Source organism: Gekko japonicus, unplaced genomic scaffold (genome assembly GCF_001447785.1).
Source record: "Gekko japonicus isolate JY-2015 unplaced genomic scaffold, Gekko_japonicus_V1.1 scaffold890, whole genome shotgun sequence".
NCBI lineage: Eukaryota > Metazoa > Chordata > Lepidosauria > Squamata > Gekkonidae > Gekko > Gekko japonicus.
Window position 1 is genome coordinate 110,214 of NW_015167565.1, and position 21,928 is coordinate 132,141.

General features: G+C 50.1%; 1 protein-coding gene across 1 annotated transcript in view; it reads right to left on the reverse strand.

Moving 5' to 3' along the window:
• TECTA (tectorin alpha) overlaps positions 1-21,928 on the reverse strand; it is a 130,334-nt gene that overhangs the window by 66,165 nt on the left and 42,241 nt on the right. Inside the window, exons 7-8 of the mRNA XM_015413812.1 lie at positions 9,931-10,343; positions 6,123-6,696 (exon numbers count right to left, since the gene is read on the reverse strand). Coding sequence (XP_015269298.1) covers positions 6,123-6,696; positions 9,931-10,343 — 987 coding nt within the window. The remainder of the gene's footprint in view (positions 1-6,122; positions 6,697-9,930; positions 10,344-21,928) is intronic.

Consider the following 21,928-nt stretch of genomic DNA (forward strand, 5'->3'; position numbering starts at 1 on the left):
GAGTCCCACCTTGCCACACCCACTTTCTAAAGACACCAATGGGCAACAAGAAGAGTGTGGGCGGGCCCCATGGTGCCTGCTTTGGCCACTACGCCATGCTAGTGTGGGTCATCTGAACTGTACTTTTGATCATCGTTTGGTGCCCTGTAAACTGAAAGCAGAGCTGAGTCTCTCTCAGCACAGCGGAATTCTATTGTCCGGCTGCTGGAGAATTTCACACCGAGGCTTGTTACTTAGAAAAGAAACAGGAGTTCTTTACTGCGAGGGAACTGCATGCCAGGTAGAAAAGCAGAGGGATTTGCTTCTAGCCCGCTATCTAAGCTAGGATGGAGACGGATGGTAGAAAGCAGGGCTATTTTGGGGCAGGAACGCACAGGAACGGTGTTCCGGCTGGCTCCCAAGTTGACCATGCCCAGCAGGAACTCATTAGCATAATAGGCCACACCCAACAGCAGAAACTCATTAGGATTGGCTACATTAGGGGTGTATGCTAATGAGTTATGCTAATGAGTCCCCCTAGCTCTTTTTCTACGAAATGACCCCTGTGTATGAATGCTCGGTGACGGTGTGCCAGGGCATGTGCCTTCGATATCTAGATCCCCAGCATGCAGTAGTGGTTAGATTGTCGGACTAGGATTTGGGGCAGTGGGGAATCGGAACCTGGGTCTCTGAGGCCTGATGCTCTTCACACAGGGGTCCCCGACCTTTATGAGCCTGTGGGCACCTTTGGAATTCTGACTCAGGATGGTGGGCGCAACCACAAAATGGCTGCCACGTTAGGCAGAGTCAGCCGCAAAATGGCTGTCGTAGGAGGGAGGGCCTTCTACCCAGAGGAGACCCACGTATGGGGAGAAGGGGGTAATTAAAAACACGCTGAGTCCTGAATGCTCATTTGCATTAAAAATCCCCTTGTAATTAGAAAGCTAGCACGACAGAGGTGAAAAATTCCGCCCCCCTCTCTTTGCTAAATGACCTGGCTTTCTATTGGCAGGGAGTTGTCACCGTTGTGGTTAGTGGGAAGTGTCATGAAGACGCAATCAACTTACGCCCAGGGCCAGCCCCAGCTTATTTTGCACCCTAGGCGAGGATCCCTTCTGGTGCCCCCCCCATGTGCCCACCAATTTCCCCTTCTCCCCCCCTGGAGAATTTCACACCGAGGCTCGTTACTTAGAAAAGAAACAGGAGTTCTTTAACTGCGAGGGAACTCCATGCCAGGTAGAAAAGCAGAGGGATTGCTTCTAGCTCGCTATCTAAGCTAGGATGGAGACGGAGGGTAGAAAGCATGTCCGGGTGGTTACAGTTGAGGTGTGGTTCACACACACACACACACACACACAAGAATAAGGTGGCAGAGAGGTGGCAGAGCCCTAAGCAGACGGTACCACTTCAGACTGCGGGTGGTAGTTTCCAGCCCAGAATGTTCGTTTGCATAAAAATCCCCTTGTACTTAGAACGCTAGCACGACAAAGGTGAAAAATTCGGGGCCCCCTCTTTGCTAAATGTCCTGGCTTTCTATTGGCAGGGTTATCACCGTTGTGGTTAGCGGGAAGTGTCATGAAGTCGCAATCAACTACAACGACTCCTGGTGGGGTTTTCAAGGCAAGAGACGATCGGAGGTGGTAAGCCATGGCCTGCTTGTGCATTGGAAGCCTGGACTTCCTTGGTGGTCTCCCACTCAAGTACTAACCAGGGCCGACCCTGCTTAGCTTCCGAGAGGTGACGAGATTGGGGTAGCCTTTGTGACGCTCCGCCTGCAGCTTGGAAGTCCCTTCCACCACCTCAGCATTCTGCTACTTCAGTCTCCGGGATGTGGGAACCAGGCCTTAGCGCAGGGGTCCCCGACCTTTCCGAGCCTGCTGGCACCTTTGGGATTCTGGCACAGAGTGGTCGGTGCAGCCACAAAACGGTTGCTGTAAAATGGCAGCCAGAGGGGGCGGACCCAGCCCCAAAATGGCTGCCACCACTTATCTTCAGGCAGTTACCGTCAGCGCTGTGGTGGGAGCTGCTGCCAAAACAATATTTTTAAAAATCTGCATAGCCATTCAAACCTCCAGTGGCTAATGAGAAGCCTTGCTGGAGAAAAACCTCAACTGGCCCAGCCCACTTTCTAAAAACATTTAGCGGGAACCAGGAAGAAGAAGAGGAGAAGGAGGAGGAGGAGATTGGATTTATACCCCGCCCTTCACTCAGAGTCTCAGAGCGGCTTACAAACTCCTTTCCCTTCCCCTCCCCACAACAGACACCCTTATGAGGTCAGTGGGGCTGAGAGAGGTCTTTTCCAGAACTGTCCTTGAGAGAACAGCTCTGACAGAACCAGTGTTCCCTCTAAGCTGAGTTAGTGTGAGCTAGCTCACAGTTTTTTTAGCCTCCAGCTCACACATTTTTGTCTTAGCTCAGGGAAGATGGCTCCAGAGCAAACTAATTTTATGCAGCAGCCAAACTACCTGCTTTATGCCAGTAGCTTACAAAGTAGAATTTCTGCTCACAGGACTCCACAGCTTAGAGGGAACATTGGACAGAACTATGGCTTGCCCAAGGTCATCCAGCAGCTCCATGTGGAGGAGTGGGGAATCAAACCCGGTTCTCCCAGATTAGAGTCCGCGCACTTAACCACTACACCAAACTGGCGGGCACCATGGCTTTAGACTGTAGTCTCCTCAGGACAGAGACATTTTAATTTTTTTAAAAATGGAATCCAAAAGCCCATACAGCCATGTGATCATAAACGGAGCAGATTCTGCCGGGCTCCGAAATTCGTAAAAGTTACCCCGGATAGGTAGTTGCTCAAGGCAGCTATCTAGGTAGCAAAGCATCATGGCCTCCTGCTCCGGTGCTGAAGGAAGACACAAGCAAAGGAGCCCTCAATTTAGCCTGGGGACTCAGGGAAGCATGAAGCTGGTGGGTGACGCAGGCAAAGAGCAAGCCGCAGAGGGAGAAGGCAGCTCGGCCGCGCTTGATTTATCGCAGCCCAAAATGTCAGCCGTAAATCACGCCGACACTCCCTTGAATGCGGCACTTAAATTCCACTTCGCATCGGATTCCACCCAGGGAGGGGAGCAACAGGCTAAAAAGGGTTTTGCTTCCCCTTCTCCTTTGTTTGCTCCCCCCTTAGTCACTTTCAAGTGTCCTTTTGTCCTTCTTGGATTGTAGACCGGCAAGGGATGAATCACCTTTCACGGGAACAATGCCCGTTTGAATCTGGGCGCTTCTGGTTTTTCTGCCCAATCTCATAATGCTTTTTATTTTATCCCCCCCCCCTAATGGTTCAACAGTGGTGTGGGTGTGTTTTAAAGGCCCTGGAAACCACGTATAACCCTCAGAAAGGAAATCCACTTTTAAAAAGACTTAATCCCCACCATCGAGACTCAGTATGTGAAATGGTACTGGCACACTATCATCCTTTGGTAAACCTCGCCTCTCCCTTGTTTTACGAAAGGGCAGCCCTGCTGGATCAGACCAAAGCACCATCTCGTCCAGCAGCCTGTTTCCAACAGCCAGGCGCCTCTGGAAAGCTCACAGGCTGGGTACAAAAGCCTCCACTGCTGTTTGGCCCAAGCACCCGTGTACTCCCAGGTATACTGCCATGAGCGTGGAGGTTCCATTTGTTTAAACACTTATCTTCCAAGAGATTTACCAAATTCTCCTTTTCACTTCACCTAAGCTAGTGGCAGTTCATTTGCTTCCTCCCAGTTTGGTGCAGTGGTTAAGTGTGCGGACTCTAATCTGGGAGAACCGGGTTTGATTCCGCACTCCTCTACTTGCAGCTGCTGGATGACCTTGGGCAAGCCATAGTTCTATCAGAGGTGTTCTTGAAAAAGAGCAGTTTCTATCAGAGCTCTCTCAGGCCCACCTTCCTCCCAGGTTGTCTGTTGTGGGGAGGGGAAGGGAAAGGGGTTTGTAAGCCGCTCTGAGACTCCGAGTGAAGGGTGGGGTATAAATCCAATCTCCTCCTCCTCCTCCTCCTCCTCCTCTTCTTCTTCTTTGTGTTAACTTCCCCCTGTCCAACATACTGATACCGGAACTTCCAACTATAAGCTCCTTGGGGCAGGAACCTGTCCTTTTTGCTCATGTCACCCTGTGGAGGACCACATGCATTAATATTTGGGAGCCAGTGGCTTAGAGGGAGCATTGATAGCAAGCAGTTTGTATTTGTACAGGGAAACAAGTCCTTTACCTGTAAGATAATGCATGATGGGAACTGTAGTTCATTAATCCCTTAGGTCAGATGTTATTGGTTATACATAGGTCCCCTTCCCGGTCGCTAGCAAGCCCACCAAAGGTTTTATTAGCCTTTTCCCGTTCTTTGTTAGAGTTCACTAGCGGCAACAGGGATTCACGGAATCATCTCCTTTTCACCAGAGTCATATAAATGGACTCTTATCCTTAAAGAGGAGCTCTGTCATTCATTTACCTTCTGGATCATGAGTTAATAATCTTCTGAATCCATGAAGAGTAAAATAAAATGATTGCGTCGAAGTAAGGCTGGCGTTGATCACGCACCTACAGCGGGGCTATTCTCTGGCTAGCCTCGGAGCAGGGACACTCCGGCAGCGGCTGCCACCAAAGCACAAAAATCTTCGCTGTGAACTTGAAGGTAGGCTGCGGCAGCCATTCGTTGCCAGCCATTTTGTGGCCGTTTCCCCTCCACACTGTGTCAGCATTCCAGAGGTGCCTGCAGGCTCAAATTAGGGCTCCCAAATCTCGCCAAATCGCGGCAGGGGACAGTGAGATGAGTTGCATCGCCGTCGCCAGGACATGACGCTATGCGTCGCTCTGGCAACAGGGCTGTTTGGAGCCCCGTTGCTAGAGCGACGCGTTGCGTCAAATCCTGGCGACGGCGGGTACAACACGTCTCGCCGTCCCCGCGGCACGGATTCTGCGAAGACATACGATCCCCCACCGCGACTTGGCAACCCTAGCTCAAATAGTTTGGGGACCTTGCAATACATTTATATAATTAACAGAAACAGGAGGGGGGACCTTCCTGTTGGGAAGAGAGTCCACTCAATTAATTGCAGCAGCTTCCCTAAAACCCATACAAGACCAATGAAGTAGTGAAATTGACTGGACCAGATAGCAGGCTGTCTGGAGCCTAATCAGTTTCACTCCTTAAAGGAAACCTGAAAAGAAAAGGAAGAAGAGACTGCTTGTGAATGGGAGAGCGGTGCATAGAAAGTGATGTACAGTTTGGTGTAGTGGCTAGGAGCACGGACTCTAATCTGGGAGAACCGGGTTTGATTCCCCACTCCTCCACTTGCACCTGGCTGGATGACCTTGGGTCAATCATAAGTTCTTTCAAAGCTGTTCTCTCAAGAGCAGTGCTCGAAAGAGCTCTCTCAGCCCCGCCTACCTCACAGGGTGTCTGTTGTGGGGAAGGGAAGGGAAAGGAGTTTGTACGCCGCTCTGAGACACCTTTGGGTAGTGAAGGGGGGGTATGAATCCAATTTCTTCTTCTTCTTCTCTCAGCCCCACCTACCTCACAGGGTGTCTGCTGTGGGGAGGGGAAGGGAAAGGAGTTTGTACGCCGCTCTGAGACTCCTTCGGATAGCAAAGGCCGGGGTATAAATCCAACCTATTCTTCATCATCTTATACTACCTCCCCCCCTTTAAAGCGCTTGCACAGACACATTTGAACGTCTAGCTAGGCAACCATCCTGTTACATACACCTGCCCACCAATGTAAACCTAAAGCATTACTGCAGACTTTAGGGAAGTTTACAGGATCTGGGGGGTGTTTCCGAAGTCTGGGTAAGTCCACCTGGCAACTTGGCATGGCCTTTCTCCAACAAGAGAGATTTTTGCTACCCGTGCCCAAAGCTGCCCATTCAACCCCACTCCTTCAAGCCACCAACACAACTTTGGCAGAGTTCAAGCATCTTCCCCACCAGCCTGCCCCCCAGTCAGACTGGCAAATCCCTCCCTTCCCCTGTGCCAAGAGACCTTGATGCACAGCTTGAAAGATCCTCAGACACATGCCAGTTACCAAGTCGGGGACGGATGCAGGAACAGAGCCATGAAACGGAAACCCTGAGATGCTTTGAACGGCTCGGCAGTCGAGCACTCAGCGAATCTCTGTGAGGTTTGCGCCCTTCTGCGTTTCTGCCACGAAGGGCGACACTCACCACATCCTGTTTGCGCTCTCCAGTCTCCAATGGGGATCCCGAGGGCTTGGCAGACCAAGGCGTAAGCTTGAATGGCTTGGCAGAGCCCTCCCGTGCCGTTGTCTCGGATGCTGCATAAGTCGTAGACGCAGCTGTGGACAAAAGCAGTGGGGTCGACGACAGCGCTGCATTCCCACAGGGGGCCGCCGGTCTTATTGATGAAGCCACAGTGGTCCGAGTCAAAATAGAGGGATTCCATAACAGCGTCGCAAAAGCTGCAGTTATCCACGCAGCCCGACGAACACTTCCATTCGGGATGGTAGACGCGCCAGCTGTCTCCCAGGTCCAGCACGGACGTGGCCAGTTTCCCATCCGAGCGCAACACGTCGTCCTCCGGGTTCTTGTTATAGTTCCCGCAGAGTCCACAGGTCCCGTTGATGTAGGAACCCGGAACGGAAATGGCAGCGTAATGCTCTCCGTCGTAGGTCACCAAAAGGCCAAAGTCGGTTTCTACCGCTGTTGACAAACCGCTCTGGTAGATTTTTATTGCCCCCAGTTCCAAGAAAACAGGTAAAGACATGACCAAGTCATCCACCTGCAGGGGAGGAACAAAATGCCCCTTGTTAAGAGGATGGGGAGGGGGAATCGAGCAACATGGAAACAGCCAAAACGTATGCATGTTATTTTTATTCCTGTCTTTTCTCCCAAGAGTGCAGGACAGCTTACATAGCTCAAACCCTTCCTACAGTTTATCCTCGCAAACATCTGTGAGTGAAACAGACAGGGACTGGCTCCAGTGAGCTCCAAGGGGGGGGGGGGAGGAGGAGGAAGAAGAAGAAGAGGAGGAGGAGATTGGATTTATACCCCGCCCTTCACTACCCAAAGGAGTCTCAGAGCGGCCTAAAATCTCCTTTCCCTTCCCCTCCCCACAACAGACACCCTGTGAGGTAGGTGAGGCTGAGAGAGCTCTTTTGAGAACTGATCGTGAGAGAACAGCTCCGAAAGAACTTGTAACCAACCCAAGGTCATACCAGCAGCTGCATGTGGAGGAGTGGGGGAGATTTCAACTCAGGGCAACAAAACCACCCGCTGCCTTGACTTGCATGCAAACCAGGAAGTGAACACCTATGGATATAATCCTAACGAACTGGGATGCGATTGAAAAGCTCCAGCTGAATCTCAGTATTTGAAACAAGAGATCGTCATTTCTGTGGTTGGGGTCGGAAGGAGCCAGTGATCCCCAGACAGTAAACTGGAAACATACAACCTCATCATGAAGCACTCTAGTTAGATGATCGCATCACACACACACACACACACACAACACATGTAAATGTGTACACATTTAAGTCTGACAAAAACTGGAAAAAAAAGGGGGGGACTCAACCCAGGATATGACTATGAACCAAAAAGGGCTAAGCTAAGCCATATATATATAAAAGTACAAATATTTATTAAGGTGTACACATGTTAAAACTTTCCTGATTAAAAATTACTTTGTCTAAGATCAGACTATAAAAGCTTATCCTCTATACATACATACATATGATGGGTAAATAATTTACAACTGAAGACCAAACGCGTTTCGGCCCCTAAGGGCCTTCCTCAGTGGTCACTATTATCTATATATTCTAGACACACATTCAAAGACCTGTTACAGAGTTTTAGTACACATAACATTTAACCAGATGTTGTTTCCTAAAATTATTCCAAGAAAAATCGAGGGGGCGGGGGGAGAGAAGAAACGTCATTATTCTGTCCAAATGTATAAAAGAAATTATTATTGAATAAAAATGATTCTATCAAAGATAAAATTACCTTGTATACTTATAATTGGAAACGCATTTGGTCTTCAGTCGTAAATTATTTACCCATCATATGTATGTATAGAGGATAAGCTTTTATAGTCTGATCTTAGACAAAGTAATTTTTGATCAGGAAAGTTTTAACATGTGTACACCTTAATAAATATTTGTATTTTTACATATATGGTTTAGCTTAGCCCTTTTTGGTTCGTCGTACACATTTAAGTATTGCATGCAGATCCCATGGAAACACAACACTGCATTTCTTCTAACTCAAAAATATTTTGGGGGTATGGCCATTAGGAGCTGGGAAGTGTCCTTCTGGAATCCAGGAGTGCTGGCTGGTCATCCTTTCCTGAAGGGCACGATGAAGCAGCGGCTGTGTACCGTTCTGATTATAAGCCTTAGCTCAGGCTCTCTGGCAGGGTGAAGATTACATGGATAGATATTTTAATATAAAATAATAAGCTAGACAGGATATCACCAGAATTACTGAGAGAAGCCTCAGAAGAACTCTCCGTGGAGCCAAATGACACGTTTTCCCCAACGTATTGTATTTTAATTATTTAAATCATTGATATTAATATTAATTAATCATTAATTAGTAATAAGATTGTATTTATTTTATTGTATTTTAAACATGGGGGGGAGCAACAGCTTTTGTTGTCTTAGGAACGCTACGTTGGATTAGAGCTTTGCTCTTCAAGGTCTTAAGTCTTCAATAACACTTGGCTGAATGTCTCTCTGTTTCTATTTTCAGGCCCAAAAATAGAGCTTTTGGCAGGGCTAAATATTAAGGGGCTTAATTATCAGAACGGTCGCCTTTCCCCCAAGCCTATTCACTGGCACCGTTTTCCCAAATAGCAGCTGTTTCAGCACTTTCTTTTCTCCCCCCCTCCACCAGGTATGATCCCAGCCAATCAGTGACCGTGTAGTAAATAAGACAATGCCACGGCACCGTTGAGTAAGTGCACGATGATGTCTCTGAGAGACCATGAAGCTGGTCAGGAAGCACTGCCCTCATTCCTGATGGGCCTACATTCACTACGTTCTTTATTGGTCTCATTCTTTACGGGTTTACAGTTTGCTCCCCCAAATTCTCACAAGGCGTCCAGATTTTTTCCCGCAGCTGAAAATGTTTGCAAAAAGCAGCCGACTCCACTTTTGCTCAGCCCTGATGTTAAGTAAATGAAGAAAGACTCCTGAAATATCAGAAGCGAAGGACTGGGCAATGTTCTTTTGTATAGAACGCATCAGTACTTCAGAGAAGGCAGCAGAGCTAACAAGCTAAATAGGTCAGTTTCCTGTGTTCTTCCTCTTGTCTGCTCTTGTCCAATTATCCAGAATGCTTGTCATAAGTCAGTCTGTGCTGAGTGATGGCTCAGATTTTTCAGATGAAGAGCTACCTGCTAGCCCTCAGCTGGTAACTGAACAGCCAGCTGCAGCTTTTTTAACTGGAGATGCCAGGGATTGAACCTGGGACCTTCTGCATGCCAAGCAGATGCTCTACCAATGAACCACTGAGGTCTTTCCCATCACTTCCTGCCTGGTCCTTTCAACTAGAGATGCCAGGGATTGAACGTGGGACCTTCTGCATGCCAAGCAGATGCTCTGCCACTGAGCCAGGGTCTCAGGTCAAGGTCCTTCACATCGCCTACTGCCTGGGCCTTTGAACTGGAGATGCCGGGAACTGAACCTGGGACCTTCTGCATGCCAAGCAGATGCTCTGCCACTGAGCCGCAGCCCCTCCCACTCACTACGTGACTAAAGGTAAACTCCATGTATGCGAGAAAATATCTTTAAATAATATGTTCATTTTAGAAGACATCCTCTTAAACAACTTCTTCCAGACATTATAGTTATACACGACCTCAGTCCCTGATAATTCCGTAGCCGGTTGTGGATGCGCCCGCCACCCTATTGTCAAAACTCCAAAGATGGCTCACAAAGGATGGGGAGACCCCCTGCTCTAAGCTAACACAATAAGCCAGGTTTCTCCCCATAAGGAAGCCGTCGAGTCTCACCATTATTTTCCCGAAGCTGCCTTTGGGGATGATTATCTTGTGCGAATAAACCTCCACGGCCACATCCTTCAGCCACGAGACAGCAGAAGGGCCTCGATTTTCATTCTTGGCTTCCACGCTAAAGAAGGGCAGGTTGGACCCCGACCAGCATTGCCGGGCGAGAAGGTAGGAGCAAGAACCCTGGAAGTGAAAGAGGAACCCGTCGAAAGTGTGGTAGTGGGGGTCTCCGAAGACCACGCACGTGCTGCTCTCCACCGGCACGCACTGGTGGAACTTGTCCTTCATCTCACAGAGCTCGTATGGCCCGCAAGGCATCTCCTGGCAGAAGATTTCGTTGTTGAAATCCAGGCAGCGGCATTTGGTGGAGCAGTTGGTGTTTTCCCAAAATATCTCCCCTTGACGGAGAAACTGGCCTGAAAAGGAAGGGGGGGGGGAGAAGTGCCACATGGTGTTAATTTTCCAGAGTTCGGAAATTCTACACACGAAACAGAACACACAATCCCTAATCATTGTTTGTTCTTTGCCTGGAAAATTCTTCGGGGCCTGGGAAAATAAAACAGCAACACAAAGGCCCTGGTCACACGGGCCGGAAAACACGAGGGGGAGGCGTGGCTATTTGCAGTGCTGCAATTAGTCGCATGACAATGCAATCAGACGCATTGGCGGCAACCCACGGTTCCGGCCCTCGGCGTCTGCGCTGCAACGAAGACGGCTGGAGGGAAAGCCGCGCCAGCGCGATCACACCAAGGGAGTCCGGAGGCAGCTCGTGGTGAACCGTTTGCTACTACCTTCGAGGAGGTTTTTTTTAATCGCGCATTTTCGGCGGCATGCCACAGGTTGGCCACAAGTGTGCTCCACTGGCCAGATGTTGTGGTGTGATAGCGCCCGGAAAATCCACCATCCAATCGTGGCTCTTCCGCGGCAAATTCGCCGTGTGAACGGGGCCAAGCACCGACATTCGTGTTGCAGTTTTCAGGACTCCGAAGCATTTCACCGACGTTGTCTTCTTCAGAAACCTTTCCTAGGGTTGCCAGCCTCCAGGTGGGGCCTGGAGATCCCCTGGAGTTACAGCTGGTTTCCAGACTACAGAGATCAGCTCACCTGGAGAAAATGGATGCTTTGGAAGGTGGATTCTATGGCATTATGCCACACTGAGGTCCCTCCCCTCCCCAAACCCTGCCCTCCTCAGTCTCCACCCACAAAACCTATCGGTATTTCCCAATCCGGAGCTGTCAACGCTACTCTTCTCCTGTATCAGGTTCCCCCTCCACGAGTTTTCACAATGCAAGAACTCATGGGCACTCAATGAGGTCCTTTCCGCACTTGGATCTCATCCCTGGTTTTATCAGAGTTCAACTCACAATACAATACCTTGCATTTATCCCTGGTTATCACAGCATCCGTTTATCCCGGGACAAGTGTGGGGTGAAACCGGGGTGACCTCCATGTAATGTGGAAACAAAAAATACCCCAAGGTAATTACAGGGGTGGACTCGAGTGCAGTGTGGAATGTAAGCTCGGGGATAGGGCTGAACCAGGATTTAAGGTCTAGTGTGGAATCACCCTGAAATTGCTGAGCGGTCGGGTTAGAACAGATAAAAGGAAGTCCTTCTTCACCCAAAGAGTGATTAACATGTGGAATTCACTGCCACAGGAGGTGGTGGTGACTACAAGCATGGGCGGCTTCAAGAGGGAATTGGATAAGCATATGGAGCAGAGGTCCATCAGTGGCTATTAGCCACAAGGTATAGATAGGAACTCTCAGTTTGGGGCAAGTGATGCTCTGTATTCTTGGTGCCTGGGGGGCGACAACAGTGGGAGGTCTTCTAGTCTCCTGGCCCCACTGCTGGACCTCCTGATGGCACCTGGTCTTTTTGGCCACTGTGTGACACAGTGTTGGACTGGATGGGCCACTGACCTGATCCAACACTGGCTTCTCTGATGTGCTTACGCTCAGTCATCATGAGAGAGTTCGTCCTTTCATGGCCATCTGAAGTCAGAACAGCCGTTGTGAAGCACAGGGCTTTATCTGAGATGGCTCCCTTTACGTAATACCATCCCCATGGAAACTTGCCATATCTGTTCCTGTCAGCCCTTCAGGAGACAACTTCAGAACTTTTTATTCCAACAGGCCTTTATGCAAGCCTGCATTACAAATTTGTTAATGCTTAGTTTATTGCAGCTTCTTAGGGAGGTTTGGGTAAATGCTGTAACATGTCTAGGGATGAGTGGATTTCCTCGCTGTCTTACTTTAGCAGTCCTAGGGTTGCTAACTCCAGATTGGGAAACCCCTGGAGATTTGGGGAGGTGGACTCCAGGGAGGGCAGAGTTCAGCCAGAGAATCCACCCTCCAGAGTAGCCATTTTCTCCAGGGCAACTGATCTCTGTACTCACAAGACTACAGGTGTAATTCCATGAGATTTCCTGACCCCACCGGGTTGTTGGCAACCCTAAACAGTTCCACTCCTCCTTAATTCTCCTTCAGCTAGGAGAATTTCTGGAAATAATTCAAGAGGAGGAACACGTACAGCACCTTTCAATGCCTTCATTTCATTGGCATCTCCCCCCTCCCCATGTTACTAATGTATGCACTGATTAAACATTACCAAGGTACAATATTTATACACATCCGCACACATGACCACATCATATGTAGATGACATCACAATTCTGCCAGCTAGGGCACGTCTACATTAAAAGCCAGTTTCAAGGATTGGATGGGGATCACTTGGCATAATCCCATGCAATTTTAGTGTTAGAGCCAGTTTGGTGTAGTGGTTAGGAGTGTAGACTCTAATCTGGGAGAACTGGGTTTGATTCTCCACTCCTCCACATACAGCTGCTGGTGTGACCTTGGGCCAGTCACAAGTTCTTTCAGAGCTGTTCTCTAAAGAGCAGTCCTCGAAAGAGCTCTCTCAGCCCCACCCACCTCGCAGGGTGTCTGTTGTGGGGAGGGGAAGGGAAAGGAGCATGTAAGCCGCTCTGAGACAGAAGAAAGAAGAAGAGATTGGATTTATACCCCACCCTCCACTATGCAAAGGAGTCTCAGAGCGGCTTACAAGCTCGTTTCCCTTCTCCTCCCCACAACAGACACCCTGTGAGGTGGGTGGGGCTGGGAGAGCTCTTCACAGAGACTGCTCCTTTCCAAGAACAGCTCTGAGAGAACTACAGCTTGCCCAAGGTCATCCAGCCAGGTGCAAGTGGAGGAGTGGGGAATCAAACCCGGTTCTCCCAGATTAGAGTCTGCGCACTTAACCACTACAGCAAACTGGTGTATGAAGCCATGTCTTCTGTCTGTCTGTATTTTGTTTCATTTCTGTTCAACTGCCCCCCGCCCAGTACTAATCCTCACATTTTCTTCCCTGTACATACGTACTTGCCTCCTTTCAGCTCAGGAATTCTAATTCTTTCTCTTCCTCCCTAAATCACTGAATTGCAGACAAGCGAGTAAGCTCGTAGAATTTGTTTTTGAGTCACATCTTCATCCACCAATTCTGGGATGTGTTGGTGGTGGTGGGGAGAGCAAACCCATCCCAAATCACTGTGCATTGACCACAACTAAGCTGCAGCAAAGGGTTGTGGTACCTGCAACATTACTACATCCGTGCGGCATGAATCACATCTCAACGACGCCGACACTGCCGTAACAGAATTCTAATAACAATGGATGAGTTATGTGCACAACTCAGGGGGCATTAATTTGCAATTGCTTAGTGTAGCTCGTTTCCCCGCAATATGAATTAACGGTAATTAGACATCAAGTAGCACAATCTGAGCGGCAATCCTTTATTACAGTCGCGGGCTGCCGAATGTCACGTCTGTTTGTTTGCTTCTGAATCAAGTATCATCCCGTAGAAATTGGATGGGTTAAGGAAAAGGCCTCTGAAAATTCCTACCCAAGGGAAAGCACGGAACCGTCACTCCCGGCCTGCATGCCAAGAGGAATAATTAATCAAATAATGCAAAAATCCTCTGCAAAACAGTCACCTGCCCAGGAGGCTGTTGCTGTGCGTCTCTGAATTGCAGTTCTGGGCATACTCCTATTCAGGCCCCCTTGAAGAGTGAGCGAGCCAGTGGCACTTTTGCACATGCTTAATAACACACTTTTCAAACCACTTTTTACTGCATTTCCAATGCAAGTGGATTTTGCCATTTCATACAGCAAAACCCAGCATTGCAAGAGTAATGAACCGGTGGAATTCACCGCTGCAGGAAGTGGTGGCAGCTACAAGCACAGATAGCTTCAAGAAGGGATTGGATAAACAGATGGAGCAGAGGTCCCTCAGTGGCTATCAACCACAAGGTATTGATGGAACTCTCTGTCTGGGGCAGGGATGCTCTGTATTCTTGATGGCTGGGGGGGCAACACTGGGAGGGCTTCTAGAATTCTGGCCTTGATGGTGGACCTCCTGATGGCACCTGGGTTTTGGCCACTGTGTGACTGAGAGTGTTGGACTGGATGGGCCACTGGCCTGATCCAACATGGCGTCCCTTATGTTCTTATGTTGATTGAAAGTGCATCATTCAGCGCTGGTGGAAGCTCCACATGGGCCCATTCAAGCTATTCTGCCACTTCAAGCAAGCTATCCGTTGCCACCAGTCAGGTCCAAATCAAGCCCAAGGCACGGCCACAGGGGCTTAGCATGGGACCAGCTGCCAGGGCTGCAGGCCCAAGAGGTGAAGCCACTCACCTTCCCCGCCACCAATGGCTGCCGGCAAGCTGACCTCCCGTGTTGCATCAACACCCTTCTCACTCTGCTGCCCCAAGGGTTGCTTTGCCAGCCCTCCGGCCCAGCTCATTTGTTTTGCTGTTGGGTCCAAGTACACTCTCAACACTCTTTGGGTAGCAAGATTTGTTCACTGAGAGTTACAGGTCATCCAAGCATATACAGAGTTTGTGCTGGAACTGTCGGCCCCAGGCTAGGGCCAAACCTATATGAAGTGTAGGGTTCCCAAATCCCCCCGGGGGGCGGATTCCCCCCCGCTTTCAAGGCCCGATTCCCGCTCCCGCGGAATCGGGGCCCGGGAAAAACCCCACCCCCGCGTGCGCGCCACCCGGAAGTGACGTCGCATGCTGGGGGCGGGGCCACGCCATTTGAGGGGAAAACAAAGAGTTTTCCCCTCAAATGGCGTGGCCCCACCCCCAGCGGGCGACATCACTTCCAGGTGGCACGCATAGCGCGCGCACACAATTTAGATGCCGGCCGGGAGCCCCCTGCTCCCGGCCAAAATCCATTTGGCAACCCTAATGAAGTGCAGGACCACCCCTGGTTCCCCCGGTGCCCAATCATCAGTTCTCACAGAGCCCGCCAAAGCTTCAAGCTCAGGCCCGCGGCCACCGCCCCCCGCACCTGCAAACTAACCATTATATTATCTATGCTGCAAAGCAAGGCTTTTTTTGTAGAAAAAGCCCAGCAGGAACTCATTAGCATAACAGGCCACACCCAACAGCAGAAACCATTAGCATATTAGGCCACACCCCTGATGGCACAGCTCATTAGCATATTAGGCCACACCCCCACATGTTACCAGAAGTGTGGTCATCCAACCACACACCCACCTTTTGCTTCTTATTCTGTTTACTTTGTTGTCGAAACCCAGGGCCTTTTTTTTTGTAGCAGGAACTTCTTTGCATGTTAGGCCACACACCCCTAATGTAGCCAATCCTAATGAGTGTCTGCTGTTAGGTGTGGCCTATTATGCTAATGAGTTCCTGCTGGGCGTGGCCAACTCAGGAACCAGCCGGAACTCCGTTCCTGTGCGTTCCTGCCCAAAAATAGCCCTGCTGCAAAGTCATGCCGACCTGCTACGAGCTCTAGGCCAGCGAAGCAAAGATTCAAGCAAGCACGCACTCCCAAAGAATGCACAGAAACGAAAGCAGTGGGGGGAAATCAGAGAGGAGGGAAGGAGTCAACCCTTGATGTAACAGAACATGGGAAATGTTATGTCCGCTGACCGCCACTAGGCAACAACGTATTTTACAGGAGGTTGGATCCATAGAGAGAACAGGGAGTAGGATCCTGTAACCTCGAGCGGTCACCAATAGGAACCTTGGCGGGAAGTTTAAACCCACCAATGGGATCTGTGGGTGGTCCACAGAGATTGTATATAGTTGAGCCTCTGGCCGGTATTTGTGTGTTATGTTGTGTGCTAGTAAACATGTGCTGAATATCACTATGTTTCCTGATCATTCGATGCGTCAAACCCACTACACAACAGGAAACAACCCAGGACAAGCGAAGCACGAGCTTGACACAGTGCAAAGATGACAGCAGAATGAATAGGGATGTACGGAACTGCCTCTTTCGTGTCTTCTCGTTTTGCCCACTGTTTAGGGTCGTCGGGTCCCCCCCCCCCCCCCCCGCCCACCCGGCCACTGGCAGGGAATGAGTGGTGGGATTGCCAGATCCAAGTTGAGAAACTGCTGGAGATTTGGGGATGGAGCCTGGGGAGGACAGAGACTTCAATGGGTCACAATGCCACAGAGCCCACCCTCCAAAGCATCCGTTTTCTCCAGGGGGACTGATCTCCGTAGTCTGGAGTTGAGCTGTAATTCCACGGGATCCCCAGGTCCCACCTGGAGGCTGGCATCCCTGCCCCCAAACAGGCACCTGCGTGGCTTGGCCAGAGAGCTGCCCTTGTTCTTGCTCTGGCCCAAAGGAAGAGATGAATCGGGAGCACCGGGAACGACAGCGGGCAATGCCAGAAGACACGAAAGAGGCAGATCCGTACGTCCTGAATCATTCTGCTGCGATCTCTGCCCTCGCAGCGAATAAACGAGTCAATCGCACCCAGCAAAGATGTGTACCACAATTACATAACCAGCAGTTCCTGTTCTTCTCCATAATTGTGGCAATTCACAAATTGAAATGGAATCCCAACTAGGCAGAGGTAATGCTGGTTGGATGGACACTGAGCTTCCGACACTTGATGGGCCTCTGCTGGTGTCTGAAGAAGCGAGCAGTGACTCACGAAAGCACCTACCCCACCACAGATGTTGTTAGTCTTTAAGGTCTTCACCCAAAGAGTGATTAACACATGGAATTCACTGCCACAGGAGGTGGTGGCAGCTACAAGCATGGATGGCTTCAAGAGGGAATTAGATAAATATCTGGAGCAGAGATCCATTGGTGGCCGTTAGCCACAAGGAATAGATAGGGACTCCAGGGCAAGTGATGCTCTGTATTCTTGGTGCTTGGGGGGGGGGGCAGTGGGAGGGCTTCTAGTGTCCTGGCCCCACTGGTGGACCTCCTGATGGCACCTGGTATTTTTGGCCACTGTGTGACACAGAGTGTTGGACTGGATGGGCCTTTGGCTTGATCCAACACTGGCGTCTCTTATGTTCTTAAGGTGCTCCTGGACCCTTGCTCTTGTCTGCTGATGGGGCTCTGTTGACCTTTTCACTCAGGTAGGAGTCTAGAGCTTCTACTGGACCCAGCATTACTGCTGGATAAGCCAATTAATGTAGCGGCAAAAAAATTCTTTGGTGGTCATTTAGCACAGAAGAGCTCCCTGCCTTGATTTGGCCAAGCCAGCCATGTGGATCCATGCCATGCTGATCTTGAGACTAGATTACTGTAATGCACTCTGCATGGGTCTGCCCTCAAAGTCAACGCAGAGACTCCAGTTGGTACAGAATGCTGCAGCTTGGTTATTATCCAGAGCTAGGTAGAGCAAGGAAGGAGCTGTGGTGGCTCAAGTGGTTAAGACGCTGAACTGCAGGCTGTGGAAGGTCGGTAGTTCAGCCGTTCGAGACCCGCATGTGTCGCATGATGGAGTGAACTCCCGTCTCTAGTTCCAGCTCCTGCCAACCTAGCAGTTCGAAAGCAAGAAATTGCAAGTAGATAAATAGGGACCACTTCGCTGGGAAGGTAACAGCGTTCTGTGCGCCTTAGTCATGCCAGCCACATGACCACGGAAACGTCTTCGGACAGCGCTGGCTCTTCGGCTTTGAAACGCAGATGAGCACCGTAACCCTAGAGTCGGATTTGACTGGCTTTCAAGCAAGGGAACCTTTACCTTTACCTTTAGGTAGAGCAAGCGTATTACACCCATTCTGCGGTCACTCCTTTGGCTGCCCATCAGTCACCAGCTTCAATTCAAGGTACCGGTTTTCACACGCAAAGCCCCGCACAGCCTCGGACCCTTGTATCTGCAGGACCACCTCTCCTGATACGCTCCGCCAGGACAGCTTCGCTCATTTGAGCGAAGCCCTCTGAAAATAGCATGCCGCAAATGAGTAAGATTGACAGCCGCCACTGCACGCACAGAGCCAGTTTGGGGTAGTGGTTAAGTGCGTGGACTCTAATCTGGGTGAGACAGGTTTGATTCCCCACTCCTCCACTTGCACCTGGCTGGATGGCCTTGGGCAACCCGTAGCTCTGATAAGAGCTGTTCTTGAAAAAGAGCAGTTTCTGTCAAGAGCTCTCTCAGCCCCGCCTACCTCACAGGGTGTCTGTTGTGTGGAGGGGAAGGGAAATGAGTTTGTAAGCCGCTCTGAGACACCTTTGGGTAGTGAAGGGCGGGGTATAAATCCAGTCTCCTCCTCCTCCTCCTCCTTCTGGAGGGCCAGTTTGGTGTAGTGGTTAAGTGCGCAGACTCTAATCTGGGAGAACTGGGTTTGATTCCCCACTCCTCCACTTGCACCTGGCTGGATGACCTTGGGCAAGCCATAGTTCTGGCAATCCTCCTCCTCCTCCTCCTCCTCCTCCTCTTCCTCCTCCTCTTCTTCTTTCACAACAGGCTCCACCCCCAAATCTCCAGGTATTTCCCAACCTATAGTTGGCAACCGTAGGTATAATGTAAGTAAATAAATAATGGGGGCGAACGTGGTGGGAACTTAATGTAAAAATGTGAATAAAACAAGGGGAATTGGAGACCCTGCCTTGCCGTGAAGAGCTTTTGAAGTAATCATACCTTCTCCCTGCAAAGATTCTTCTTGCTTACTAGAGCAATCTGATCTCTCCCTGCAGTAAGACGTTAGGGTTTTTTCCCCCTTTCCTTAAAGAAGGGGACGGGAGGGCAGCTGCAGCGTGTGGGAAGGAGGACAAGAAGCTGAGAAGCTAAACATTGATATTCAGCGTGTGAATGTAATTTGTTTTATAAATACGAGTGGCGACGAGTGTGCGTTTAGGGCGTCTGGCGTTCCTCTGTCGTTGCGATCTGAGTAACGCCGCCCAAACGGCAGCGTTTATAAGCAACACTCCAGAGTATCCGACAATCCTTAGACATGATTATAGGATCTGCCAGAGAGAGAGAATATCTGGAATTGGGCACTTAGAAGGAACACCGGAAAGGAGAGAAGAGCGTATTGAGCCAGAATTTGGTTGGGGTGTGTGTGTGTGTGTGTGTGCGTGGGGTGGAATGGCTCTTTAAGAGACTGAGGTAGGCTTGCCAAGTCCCCCCGGGGGGGCGGGGAAACCCCTGTCCCAGAGGCCCGTTCCCCACCGGCTGCGGATCGGGCCCCGGGGGGAACCCCACCCCGGCGTGCGCGTCACCAGGAAGTGACATGACGACGCCGGGCACGCTGGGGGCGGGGCCACGGTTAACCGAGGGAAAACTCTATGGTTTTCCCTCGGATGGTCGTGGCCCCGGCCCCAGCGTGGCCGGCGTCATAACGTCACTTCCTGGTGACGTGCGTGGCTCCAGCCACAGACTGGGAGTCCCCCGGAAAGGAGATTTTTCAACTTGGCAACCCTAGACTGAGGACTGGACAGGATGTGATATCAGGAGATGTGGGGGTGGAGCTTCCTGACATTTCTTAAAGGGAAATAGCAGGCATGTGCCCCCCATTAGATTCCAGCCATGATGGGGGGGGGGATTTGACTGTCCAGACTGTTAGGAGTCCTGGGAGGGAAAAGGCATCCTATCTGGGGACCTTTTGCGTGCCAAACAGATGCTCTGCCACTGAACCTCAGCCCCTCTCTATCTTGGCTTGCACCCTGCACTGTAGCGCCTTGTTGATTCTACTAGCTTAGGCCATAAACACTTCCAAAGAGGAGCCGTATCTTTCTCTGGGCCATGGCCGGATTTTGGCCTTGTTTGGATGCCTCCAAAAGCTTAACTCTGGCTGTCATTGTGCGTGTTTATCTCTCTCCTGGCCTGGCGGCTCTCCTCCCAGACGACCAGCATCTCCCACCTGCTCGCTTGCCTGTGTCCTGGTCCCGTCTCCCTTTTGGACAGGCTTCTCATCTCAGCCCTGGCTGATCAACTGACCCACCCGCAGGTCTTTCTCAGCACTCCGTGGTCTATGGCCCGGTGCTGACCTACACTAACATATGTTTCAGTTCCCGACATTTGCAGGCATTTGGCAGAGACTTCAATATTCCCTCCTGTTCTGAAAAGGTCTTGGGAGTGAAAGAAAGCCTATGTGGGAAGAAGAAGAAGAAGAAGAAGAAGAAGAAGAAGAAGAAGAAGAAGAAGAAGAAGAAGAGGAGGAGGAGGAGGAGATTGGATTTATACCCCGCCCTTCACTCGGAGTCTCAGAATGGCTTACAATCTCCTTCCCTTCCTCTCCTCACAACAGACACCCTGTGAGGTAGGTGGGGCTGAGAGAGCTCTTGAGAGAACTGCTCTTGAGAGAACGGCGGCTTGCCCAAGGTCATCCAGCAGCTGCAAGTGGAGGAGTGGGGAATCAAACCTGGTTCTCCCAGGATTAGAGTCCACGCTCTTAACCACTACACCAAACTGGCTCCCAGCCAGTGTTCCCTCTAAGCTGAGTGTGAGCTAGCTCACGGTTTTTTAGCCTCCGGCTCACAGGTTTTTGTCTCAGCTCAGGAAGGATGGCTCCAGAGCAAACTAATTTAGGTAGCTGCTGAATCGCTTATTCACAACTTTAATTCCAGTAGCTCACAAGGTAAATGGTTTGCTGACAAGACTCTACAGCTTAGAGGGAGCATTGCTCCCAACCAATGTTCCCTCTATGATGTGGAGTCCTGTGAGCAAAAATTCCACTTTGTGAGCTACTGGCATTAAAGTTGTGAGCAGGTGATTTGGCTACTGCATAAATTAGTTTGCTCTGGAGCCGTCCTTCCTGAGCTGAGACAAAAACATGTGAGCTGGAGGCTAAAAAATGGTGAGCTAGCTCACACTAACTCAGCTTAGATGGAACACTGCTCCCAACATATGTAAAATGTTATAATGCTATAATCTCTATGCAGCCAGGTCCTTGCAGGATCACAAAGATTGCTGTGCCGTGGCGTTACCGATGCTCACACAGACCTCACACTGGAACTGGCACCGGTGTGTGCGTGTGTGTATGCTGGAAGACATCTCTGATTCATAATTGACAAGCTGAAAAAACTGAGATCCAGCCGAAGTGTCTTTTGATTCGGATGGCATTTCTGCCAGAATAAGCTGGCAAGACTTCTGGGCTTGTTATCAGCTGAGTGTTGCGTTTGTTAAGGAGAAGGTTAATAGAATCCCATATCAGTGCCGGTATTTTTGAAATCTAATAGGAGAGGTTCTTTAAAATAGAAGAGGGGTAGCGGCAACGAGAACAAAGGTTCTCTTTTCATGGCTCTGTTAATTGCAAATTACAAGCGCATCGCCCATACGTTTGCTCAGCTAACTGCAAATAATAGGAATAATTTGATCTCTCGGGGCACTCTGCTGTAGACCTTGAAGTCTGTGACAGAAAGGCTTTCATAGGGGAGGATCCAGCGTGAAACCATAGAGATGGGCACCAAAAAGGAGGGTGGGGTTTTTTTTGTTCATTTTGGTCTTTAACACATTTACTCCTTGTATTGTTCTGGGGCGGGGGTGGGGGGTGGGATTTGTTTCCAATGGTTTCAGTAGGAAACATAATTCACACTACAGCTTCCGGCTCCGGGACCTATTGGGAGTGAATCCTCAGGGACCGTCCCTCTCAATCATGGAAACCTCCTTCCCAAATTTCAGGCCCGTGGGAGAAGATTTCCCAGGCACTTGAAATGTCCACTTGCGAAGTAGACACAGTGAGGTGTTTGGCATCCCCCCCCCCCAAATGCTGTGAAGAAGG